General features: G+C 46.5%; 1 protein-coding gene across 1 annotated transcript in view; it reads right to left on the bottom strand.

Moving 5' to 3' along the window:
- The window catches only part of ARMC3 (armadillo repeat containing 3), a 65,513-nt gene that overhangs the window by 27,603 nt on the left and 25,771 nt on the right, over window positions 1–12,139 (bottom strand). The window contains exon 10 of the mRNA XM_054171162.1: window positions 57–306. Within this exon, the coding sequence (XP_054027137.1) occupies window positions 57–306 (250 nt within the window). The remainder of the gene's footprint in view (window positions 1–56; window positions 307–12,139) is intronic.

Genomic DNA, 12,139 nt, shown 5'->3' with positions numbered 1-12,139 from the left:
ATATAACACCAGCCTGAGGAGCCAGCAATCTAGAAAACCTGGAAGAGTAGTTTTACCTCAGCTCTTGCATCAGCATCACAAGCAAAGGCAGCCACAGCCAAGGCTGCTTTGCTTTGCACTTGGCTGCTGGTGGAGCGCAGTGGCTCTGTAAGAGCACCCATGATGGCCTGGCCCTGGATGCTCACACGGAGTGAATCTTGTGTGGCCAGGTTTGTTAGCACTGTGGCAGCGTTAGCCACAGCTCCATCTCTCTCAGCATTCAAGGCATTCACTAATGGCCTGATCCCCTCAGCCTCAGCAACAGCACTAGAGAAAAGGAGGAGAAAAAAAAGTAATATCTTTGTTATTTTTAGGACCATTTTTCCTGAGTGTGCTGTGTTTACTAACAAAGTTAATATGACACTTCAAGATTTTCTTTGTCTTTATGTCATTTGTCTGTGACTCATGTGTGAAGGTCAAGAAGCACAGGACCCTAAGCAGACAAACCTTGGACAAGCTCTTGGATTCTTTAGCTGGTCAGGGCATGGATTCTTCCTGAGCTTTGAACAAGTGGATTAACTTTTGCATCTTTTCAAAGATGCAGACTTTCTGTACCTGTAGTTCCAGGCACTCTGCAGACTCCTGTCATCTCTCACCATAACCATTCCAGCACAACTTGGCTGAGGAAACTGGGATTGTTTAGTCTGGAGCAGAGGAAGCTGAGGGGACACCTCATTGCTCTCTACAGCTTCCTGAAAGGAGGCTGTAGTGAGGTGGGGGTTGGTCTCTTTCCCCTATTATCAGGTGATAGAATGAGAGGAAATGGCCTGAATTTGTACCAGGGGAGGTTTAGATTGGCAATTAGTTTATTTCTTCAAAGAGTGGTCAGGCATTGGAACAGGGGAGGTGGTGGAGTCACCATCCCTGGAAGTGTTCAAGAGATGTGTGGCCATGGCACTTCGGGACATGGTTTAGTAGCCATGGTGGTGTTGGGGGGATGGTTGGACTCAATGGTTTTAGAGGGTTTTTCCAACCAAAAAATTCTATGATTCTAGGATTCTGCTTTTAATGAGGATTGTATAGTACAGGGAATACCACACTGTTGGTTTTTGTGCAGTCTCCATAAATATTGGTGATCAGGTACCCAGGTGGCATAAACACACCAAGTTTCCACCATTCTTACAGAGTGGGTGCACATGGGGCAGTTCAGTGCCAAGCAGAAATTAAGCTGACCTTAGACAAGTTGATTTAGACAGCAGGAGTTCAACAGACATAGAATCACAGAACTGTTTCTGTTGGAAAAGACCTCTAAGATGATCAAGTCCAACCATCAACCCAACACCATGAGTTCAGGGCTGGCTATGGCGTGGTTCTACATCAACCAGTCTAGCACAGCATCACAGAATCACAGAACATTAGAGGTTGGAAGGGACCTCCAGAGATCATCGAGTCCAATAGAGCAGTCTGCACAGGAATGCATCCAAGCAGGTTTTGAAAGTCTCCACAACCTCTCTGGGTAGCCTGTACCAGTGCTCCATCACCCTCACTGTAAAGAACTTTCTCCTCATGTTGAGGTGAAACCTTCAGTGTTCAAGTTTGTATCCATTGTTCCTTGTCTTATTACTGTGCACCACCCAAAAGAGCTTGGCCCCCTCCACTTGGCCCCCTCAATGATAGACATTGATCAGATCCCCTCTCAGCCTTCTATTCTCAAGACTAAACAGCCCCAGGGCTCTCAGTCTCTCTTCAGAGGGGAGGTGCTCGAGTCCCCTAATCATCCTCATGGCTCTCCTCTGGATTCTCTCCAGCAGGTCTCTGTCTCTCTTGAACTGGGGAGCAGCAGCAGATTCAGTTTGAATATTCCCTCTGCTCCTAGATGCTGTCCCTCAGCAGTGCTGGGACAACCACTGGAGCAGTCAGGTTCTGAGGCAGCTGTGCTAAACAACCTGTTTGCAAATACAGCTGGGGGAGAGTGTTGGGATGTTTTAAAAGGCTCATTCATAGATTTAGGTTAGAGAACAGCCAAGAAAAAAAAACCAACCAGTTGATGAAGCACTACTAAGGAAAGAAGATTTTTGCTGCAGTCCTTGCCAGAACTTTGCTTTCTGCTAAGCAACAGGAACTTATTTGTCTGTTTCATCTCATGCTCGTTTCACTGGCATGGTTTTTTTTTTCTCCTAATGTCATTATAAACCATCACATTATAAAAAATGACTTCTCTTCCTTCTGGGTTTGTATGTGAAATTGGATCAAATGATTTGAAGCATATGTCCAAATTACTATCTGCTCCTAGTAATTATACATTGGGCTCATCTGTTTGTTAAACAAAAGTTGGCAATATTGTTAGCAATGGAAAAGTGCAGATGGCAATCAATCTGAATTTTCCTTGCAACTGCTTTTCAGACTTCCTTTTAGTGCATTTTATCTGTGTCATAGAATCATAGAATGGTCTGGGTTGGAAGGGCCCTCCAAAGGTCATCCAGTCACAGTATCACAGTATTACAGTATCACTAAGGTTGGAAGAGACCTTGAGGATCATCGAGTCCAACCCTCCTGGCAGTCAGCAGGGCCATCCTCAACTAGATCAGGCTGCCCAGAGCCCTGTTGAGCCTCACTTTAAATATCTCCAGGGAAGGGGCCTCAACCACCTCCCTGGGCAACCTGTTCTAGTGCTCCACCACCCTCATGGTAAAGAACCTGTTCCCAACATCCAATCTAAATCTGCTCTTTTCTAGTTTGAAGTCATTGCCCCTCGTCCCATCCTCACAAGCCTTTGCAAACAGTCTCTCTCCATCCTTCATGTAGGCTCCCTTCAGGTACTGGAAGGTTGCTGTTAGGTCTCCCCAGAGCCTCCTCGAGCATAACAAACTCTCCTACCTCTATCCAAATACACCTGAGCACTCCCTCAACAACAGAAGAGTGCACATTTTTCTATGTCTGCCAACACATGAATAAGAGAAATAGGGAAGCTAAAATCTTTTACTGTAACAGCACCTTCCCAAAATCTAATCTACCTTTTGGGGAACTTTCCTGGCTGCAACATAAACACAATAAATACAAGAGACAGTTATGCTATCAAAGGCTGTGAAGGCACTGAAAAACACAAACAAACTTCAGGAATGCTAATAGTTACCCTCTTAAACAGGGTGGAAAGTGGAATGCCAGCATTTACAATCACAGAACTGCTTTGGTTGGGAAAGACCTTCAAGATTATTGAGTCTAACCATCCTCTAATTTTACCAAGGCTGGTGCCAAACCATGCCCCTCAGCACCACATCTCTTCCTCCTGGAAACACCTCCAGGGATGGGGATGCAGCCACCTCTCTAGGAGCCTGTTCCAGTGGTTGAGAACCCTTTCAGGGAAAAAGTTTCTTCTAATGCCAACCTAAACTTCCCCTGGGGCAACTTGAGGCCATTTCCTCTCATCCTATCACTTGTTACTAGGGAGAAGAGACCAACACTCATCTCACCCCAGCCTCCTCTAAGGGAGTTGTAGAGAGTGAGTAGGTCTCCCCTCATTATACTTAATCCCATTACATGGTTAACACGATGCAGCTTTTCCTGTGAACTCATCTTAGTGCAAGTATCTCCAGGACAGACTTCACAGGGGGGAATGCAGGTTGTCCTGAGTCAAGCTGGGATGGATCAGCAGAGGCTAACAGGGGTTTTTTTGCCTCATCTCTGCCTCAGCTACAAGGCAGTGGCAGCTCCCAGGCAGTGCTGGAGCATGCTGTAAGGAAGGCAGGCATTAGTCCTCAGTTTGGGAAACCAGGGAAAGGGCAGCAATTCAGAGTGAAGCTCCACCCTGGATAAGCTTGGGTGCAGCATAAAGGTACAAGGCCACTTTGGTGTTGGCTACTTGACCGTCCTGGAGCACCAGGATCATGAAAATGCAAACACCTCAGTCTTTGTTCAGGAATGAAGCCCATGTTTCAGATGTCCTGCACCGTGCTCCTCAGACTGCCTCGAAGGAGCTGGATTTCCTGTTTGCTTGTCTGTTTTTTCACTTAGGTAAAGCCACTGAATTTCTAGGTTCTCTGGTTAATACTGTTAATATTTGATCCAGATTTCCAGCTGCAGGAGAGCTGTAGCTTTCTCCAGGCTGCTGGATATGAAGGAATGCTGAACATGTTGATGCCACATGTGAGGATCAGCTCCACAGCACGTGTTTCACAGCTTTACCAGAAAATATCCCATCCATAGCACGTGCAGCAAGGATACGACATGCCTGCTGGCCAAGTGTGGGAGAGACTCACCATACAGAATCACAGAATTAACCAGGTTGGAAAAGAACCTTTGAGATTATCCAGTCCAACCTATCACCCAACACCATCTAATCAACTGAACCATGGCACCAAGTGCCTCATCCAGTCTCTTTTTAAACAATTCCAGTGATGGTGACTCCATCTCCTCCCTGGGCAGCACATTCCAGTGGCCAATCTCTCTTTCTGGAAAGAACTTCTTCCTACCGTCCAGCCTAAATTTCCCCTGGTGCAGCTTGAGACTCTGTCCTCTTGTTCTGGTGCTGGTTGTCTGGGAGAAGAGGCCAACCCCCACCTGGCTGCAACCTCCCTTCAGGTAGCTGTAGAGAGCAAGAAGGTCTCCTCTGAGGCTAAGCAACCCCAGCTCCCTCAGCCTCTCCTCACAGGGCTGTGCTCCAAATCCCTCCCCAGCTTTGTTGCCTTTCTCTGGACACCTTCCAGCATCTCAACATCTCTCTTAAACTGAGGGGCCCAGAACTGGCCACAGCACTCAAGGTGTGCACACAGCCATGCACATAAGGCATGGCTGTAAGCTAGCAGATTAACAGCATTACACACAGGAACCTTACCCGAGAAAACAAACAAACAAACAAAAACAACGACAAAAACCCAAACCAACCAAAAACCAAGAAACCAAACCAAAGTCAAACAGTTTTCCCTGGACAGATGATTACACAGAAATTCCAGGATTTATGGGACAGATCCATCCTGCATCTCACAGATGTTTAGATAGGGTTGGGTGATAGTTGGACCTTGGATGGATCTTGGAGTTCTCTTTCAACCTGGGCTGAACAGATGGGCAGAATTCAGCAGCATGAGATTGAACACATCCAAGTGCCAGGTTCTGCACATTGGCCACAACAGCCCCATGCAGTGCTACAGGCTGGGGTCAGAGTGGCTGGAGAGCAGTCAGGCAGAGAGGGACCTGGAGGTGCTGGTCGATGGTAGGCTGAACATGAACCTGCAGTGTGCCCAGGCAGCCAAGAGGGCCAATGGCATCCTGGCCTGCATCAGGAACAGTGTGGCCAGCAGGAGCAGGGAGGTCATTCTGCCCCTGTACACTGCACTGGTTAGGCCACACCTTGAGTACTGTGTCCAGTTCTCAAGGAAGGAGGTTGACTTGCTGGAGCGTGTCTAGAGAAGGGCGACAAAGTTGGTGAGGGGTTTGGAACACAGCCCTGTGAGGAGAGGCTGAGGGAGCTGGGGTTGCTTAGCCTGGAGAAAAGGAGGCTCAGGGGAGACCTCATTGCTTTCTACAACTACCTGAAGGGAGGTCGTAGCCAGGTGGGGGCTGGTCTCTTCTCCCAGGCAGCCAGCACCAGAACAAGAGGACACAGTCTCAGGCTGCACCAGGGGAGGTTTAGGCTGGAGGTTAGGAAGAAGTTCTATACAGAGAGAGTGATTGCCCATTGGAATGGGCTGCCCAGGGAGGTGGTAGAGTCACCATCATTAGAGGTGTTCAGGAGGAGACTTGACAGGGTGATTGGTGCCATGGTTTAATTGATTAGGTGGTGCTGGATTGGTTGATAGGTTGGACATGACGGTCTTGAAGGTCTCTTCCAACCTGGTCTATTCTATTCTATTCTATTCTATTCTATTCTATTCTATTCTATTCCATTCCATTCCATTCTATTCTATTCTATTCTATTCTATTCTATTCTATTCTATTCTATTCTATTCTATTCTATTCTATGAATCTGTGCTATCGAATGCTTCTGCACTAAGTATGGGACTCAACAATTCCCACACCACACCAAAGAAACCAGGGATTTTCCCACAGGAATTCCCAGTGAACATCCAGTCCCTGACAGACCGCTTCCAGGAGCTTCCACAGACCTGGATGACGTTGCTGAGCACATTATAAGCAGATTTACTGTCATTTCCATAAAGGCAGCGAGTGCACAAGTACTTAACAAAGGAGCAAGGTGACAGCTCCATGTGTGTTCAGAGCTGACCTCAGCGAGGTACAGAGCACAGCCAATTTTCTCAAGTGCCACTCAACTTCAAAAAGGTTGAGAACCACTGATTTAGCAGATCATACATATTTATTCCAGCCCCGCATTCTGCTTCTGCGCGAATTCATTCCAAGGCAGGGCTTCGGGAGGGTTAATCAAGTGGCACAATGGATCACAAGGCAGAAAAGAATTCATGTGAGCGCTGACAACAGCAGGTGACGAGGGCTGAAGGTAACTAAAACCTCTGAGAGGCATGAACACCTGAAAGCTATGCTGTGTTCCGGTAATAGAGATGAACAGAAACAGAGAAGCACAGAATTGTTCTGGCTGGAAAAGGCCTACCAGGTCATTGAGTCCAGCCACTGGCCTAGGACCACCATGGCCATTACACCATGTCCTGAAGGGCCAAATCCATATTTCTTGAACACCTCCAGAGACCATGACTCCACCACCTCCCTGGACAGCCTGTTCCAATGCCTGACCACTCTTGCAGTGAAAAAATTGTTCCTAAACTCCAACCTAAACCTCCCCTGGCACAACTCCAGGCCATTTCTTCTCATCCTATCACTTGATTCTAGCATACACAAGAGGATATGATGGAAGAATGGGGAATCCATAGCTCAGTTGAGTCCTACCCCACAGCACTCCAGAGAACACAGAAATAATGCCCCAGCTGCCAAAGAGACAGAAGTGCCTGACCTCAGAAGGCAGCTGAAACAATGAATATGTCTAAGTTTTCAAGGTGCTGAAATACTCCAGCATTAAGATCTAACTACAGAGGTCTTTGTTCCCTTCCATTTTTGAGCAGAGATTGCACAGTGTAGTTTTTTTTATCCAAAGGAAAGTCAGAGGTAGAAGCTTTTAGCAGCACTATCTTTGCCTAATGTAGGCCAGCACCAGCCTCTCTTCCTGCCTCCAGAACATACTCTGCTTCAGACACACTTTTTGATGTGGAAAAGAAGCAAATTATATAAATCCACAGCTTTTTGCCTCCATGTTGTGCAATGATTCAAAAGCCATCAACTTCCCTAGTGGTGGAAAGAAAATGAACAACAAGCATGACAAAGGGATAGAGAAAGATGTTGCATTTGCAAAATCACCACACTGCCCTGAAAAGTGGAAGCTGGCTACCTGAATCACAAACAAGGAAACAAGAAACCCCACACAAGATAGATGTAGAAGCTTCAGAACTCTTCTAACTTTGAGTAGGGAAGTCATTGTGCCCCTGTGCTCAGCACTAGTTAGGCCACACCTTGAGTCCTGTGTCCAGTTCTGGGCCCCTCAATTTAAGAAGGACATTGAGTCTCTTGAATGTGTCCAGAGAAGGGCAATGAGGCTGGGGAGAGGTCTGGAGCACAGCCCTGTGAGGAGAGGCTGAGGGAGCTGGGGTTGTTTAGCCTGGAGAAGAGGAGGCTCAGGGGAGACCTCATTGCTCTCTACAACTACCTGAAGGGAAGTTGCAGCCAGGTGGGGGTTGGTCTCTTCTCCCAGGCAACCAGCAACAGAAGAGGACACAGTCTCAAGCTGCACCAGGGGAAGTTTAGGCTTGAGGTGAGGAGAAAGTTCTTCCCAGCAAGAGAGATTGGCCATTGGAATGTGCTGCCCAGTGAGGTGGTGGAGTCTCTGTCCCTGGAGGCATTCAAAAGGGATTGGATGTGGCACTTGGAGCCATGGTTTAGCTGGTCATGAGGTGTTGGGTGATAGGTTGAACTTGATCTCTGAGGACTTTTCCAACCTTATTGATTCTATGATTCTAAGAATTCAAATGTCATGACTTACAAACACATGGTTAGCATCATTAGAGTGCCTGACCTAACAGGGCTAGGCATTTACCTTGGCATCACAGCATCACAGAAAAGCCCTTTAAGATCACAGAGTCCAAGCATTCTCTAATTCTATCATATGAATAGTTTGTTGATCTCACTATTCTTATTGTAGCACAAAGAAGGCCCACACTGTAGGTCAGAGTTGTCTCTTCTCCTAGATTCCCTTACTCAGGGTAAACACACTGACATTAATTCCCATTGTGTGGTGACCATGAATGAAAATAAGATTAGTCTTTAAATAAAATACACCACAGCTCTGCCTCTTTGAAACATCTCTAGGGATGGGGATTCAATCACCTCCCTGGGGAGCCTATTCCAAGGTTTGAGATCACTTTCAGAGAAGTTTCTTTTAATTCCCAACCTAAACCTCCCCTGGTGCAGCTGGAGGCCATTTCCTCCCATCCTATCACTTGTTACTAGAGAGAAGAGACCAACCCTCAACTGGCTCCAACCTCCTTGCAGGGAGCTGTAGAGAGTGAGAATGCCTCCCCTCAGCCTCCTTTTCTCTGGATTGAGCAACCCCATTTCCCTTAGCTGCTCTTCCCCAGTCCTGTCCCCCAGACCCTTTATATTAGGAAAAAAATTCTTTGCAGTGAGAGTGGTGAGACACTGGAACAGGTTGTGGATGCTCCATCCATGGAAGTGTTAAAGGCCAGGCTGGATGAGGCCTTGAGCAACCTGGGCTAGTGGAAGGTGTCCCTGCTCATGACAGGGGGGTGGCATTGGATGATCTTTAAGCTCCCTTCCAATCAAACCATTCTATGAATCTGTGAATAATAGCTCTGGTCCCCAACCAAGCCTCATTGCTAAGACAAGGAAGGTTTCCTCAGGAGGGAAGCATTTCCTCCTGAAGAGAAGGTCTAGCCTACTGGAGAAGGCAGCTATCAGTGTTCAAAGTGCTGCCAAAGATCCCTGAGACTGCCTCCAAACCCCTAACCTAAGCACCTTCCCATGGAAGGGAGAGGTAAGGGATGAGCAGAGGTGCAGCTCCTGTTCACTCTGGATTTACGCTGGTGAGACTGACACTTCCTAAGAAGGGTAAAATAGGTTTGGTTTTGCTCCTTCTACCACAACTGAACAGAAACTGCTGATATTAAATTGTATTCTTACTCACTTCTGGGCTGCTTACTCTTCCTTCCTCTGCCTGAGGATTTAATGCAATTTCTGCTCAGGAACAACTCAGCTTTTTCCTCCTCACAAAGGCCATTGGACTCCTTATGGGCTTCATTTTCCAAACGTTATTTGGAACTGCCTGTTTAATTTCTGTGCAAAATTACAGTGATTGTGTGTGAGGTGTTTAGATAGCCATTTATGCCTCTGCATATCTCATTTTCATGCATAATTGCATGTAAATTATGCATAAGAATTATGCATCTAATTACAGACACATTTTTTTTTTGAAACCCACTCTGTCTGTGTTCAGCTTTTTCACCCAAGGCATTTTTAATCCTGGCTCTGTTACATAATTTCAGACTGAGAGAGAATATCATAACCAGAAGTTTGACTAATCTCTAGAAGTATCTTCTTGTTTTACCTCTTAAATCTGTTATTATTCATCAAGAGAAGCGTAGCCAGCAGGAGGTGATTCTCCCCTTCTACTCCACTCTGCTGAGACCCCACCTGGAGCACTGTGTCCAGTTCTGGAGCCCCTATTACAGGAAGGATCTGGAGGTGCTGGAATGTGTCCAGAGAAGGGCCACGAGGATGAGCAGAGGGCTGAAGCTCCTCTGCTATGAGCACAGGCTGAAAGAGTTGGGGCTGTTCAGTCTGGAGAGGAGAAGGCTCTGAGGGGACCTTATTGTGGCCTTCCAGTATCTGAAGGGGGCTACAAGAAAGCTGGGGAGGGACTTCTTAGGAGAAAAAAATAGAGCAAAACTAGAAGTGGGTAGATTCAGATTGGATGTTAGGAAGATGTTCTTCCCCATGGGGGTGGTGAGACACTGAAAGAGGTTGCCCAGGGAAGTGGTGGAAGCCTCATCCCTGGAGGTTTTGAAGGCCAGGCTGGATGTGGCTGTGAGCAACCTGATCTAGTGTGAGGTGTCCCTGCCCATGGCAGGGGGGTTAGAACTGGATGATCCTTGAGGTCCCTTCCAACCCTGACAATCCTATGATTTGCCTTGTCAGGCCATCAGAATAATCACACCCAGGAAATGTTTTGTGCATTTACCACTAAAGTTCACTTTGCCATTTCAGTATTTTTAAAAGCAGTTGACTGCTCTACATAATCACTTGTATTTTATGTAAAGATTGATACTACTTTGATTCATGTTCACTCTACAATGGGAATTCATGTCAGTATGTTTATCTTGAGTAAGGGAATCTAGGAGTAGAGACTCTGACTATTCTTACAAAAGCAAAATAAGAGGGAATATTCAGGAGCTGCCAGAGCAGCCTTCATGGAGGTGTCAGGGAAAGAGAGAAAACCAGGTCTGAGGAGACAGAGGCTCTTCTTCATCTTTGGAAGCACCAGCTGAGGAATGATAAAAAACCTGTCCCATGGCAGGCACATAGTGCTCAGACTGTGACACTGGACCTCATCTTTTCTGGATAGCTGTGAATTTACCTCAAATGGCAGCAGTCTGGTTTGCCTCCCTAAAGGCTCATCCTCTTATGATGACTCAGTGTGGAGAAATTTCTGCTTTTAGTTTTCTCTCTTAGCATTGAATCTCTAAGAAAGCACACAGATACTAGCACGTTAAGATGAAATGACTGAGGTGCAAGTCAAAAGGTTTACAATTACTTGTGAAAGCTTATTTTTACCCCCTTGTGTGTATGACAGGCCAATTAGACAACATGCCACAGTCAGTGCACAGGTTAGATTCACAGCAGGACAGAATTAGGCTTGCCTGATCAGCCACAAACCTGCAATTGCCTGCTGCACACTTACACCGAGTAACTTCACATCGCACTGAAGGAAGTTGTAACATATACTTAAATAATTTGCATTTAATTCAGAAATATGCTACAAAGAGAATCTGCATCCAATCAAAGCACCAATACATTTGTCAGGTGTAAAACAACCCTTGCCACTTTTAATTCCTACGAGGTGTAATTCACCTCATCACACGTCACCGCGTGCCGCTGTAGGGCTACACACCCAAGAGAAATCACTGCACTTGTGCCACTAAGCACAGTTTCCTCTCTTAGGCTTAGGAAACTCCATCCAGGAAGAAAAAAGTGTCACCTGATCCCACAGATGTGTACCATGGGAGGTTGCAAGGTGACAACATACGTGCTCTGAGCAAAATTCCTGCCTTTCACACCTAAAATAGGATCGTCACAGAATTGTTACGGTTGGAAGGGACCTCCAGGATCAGCCAGTTCCAACCCCCCTGCCATGGCCAGGGACACCTCACACTACAGCAGGTTGCTCACAGCCACATCCAGCTTGGCCTTAAAAATCTCCAGGGATGAGGCTTTCACCAACTCCCTGGGCAACCTCTTCCAGTGTCTCACCACCCTCATAGTGAAGAAGTCTTTCCTAACATCCAATCTGAATCTACTCACTTCTAGTTTTGCTCTATTTTTTTTTCTCCTAAAAAGTCCCTCCCCAGCTTTCTTATAGCCTCTTTCACATACTGGAAGGCCACAATGAGGTCTCATCAGAGCCTTCTCCTCTCCACACTCTACAGCCCCAACTCTCTTAAGTCCATCCTTACAGCAGAGCAGCTCCAGCCCTCTGATTATCATTGTGGCCCTTCTCTGGACCTGTTCCAGCATGCCCATATCCTTAAATAGTGGTCATAAGTGCAAGGCTTTGAAGGTAGGAGGGAACTAGAGGAAATGTATACAAGTTGCACCAAGGGAGGTTTAGGCTGTACATTAGGAAACATTCGTTCACTGAAAAGGTTCTCAAACACTGGAATGGTCTGCCCAGGGCAGTGGTGGAGTCACCATCCCTGGAGGTGTTTCAGAGACAGATATATGGTGCTGAGGGATATGGTTTAGCACCAGCCTTGCTAGAGTTAAAGAATGGTTGGACTGGATGATCTTAATGATCTTTTCCCACCCAAATGATTCTGTGAGCAGAAAAAGCCCCAAAGCTTTTGCTGTATCCAGAAGAGGTAGAACTTGTATTCAGTTACTATTACCTCAATTTAGAAGTGCTCTGTTTTCT

Source organism: Dryobates pubescens, chromosome 21 (genome assembly GCF_014839835.1).
Source record: "Dryobates pubescens isolate bDryPub1 chromosome 21, bDryPub1.pri, whole genome shotgun sequence".
Taxonomy (NCBI): Eukaryota; Metazoa; Chordata; class Aves; order Piciformes; family Picidae; genus Dryobates; species Dryobates pubescens.
This window is presented reverse-complemented; position numbering and strand designations above follow the sequence as displayed.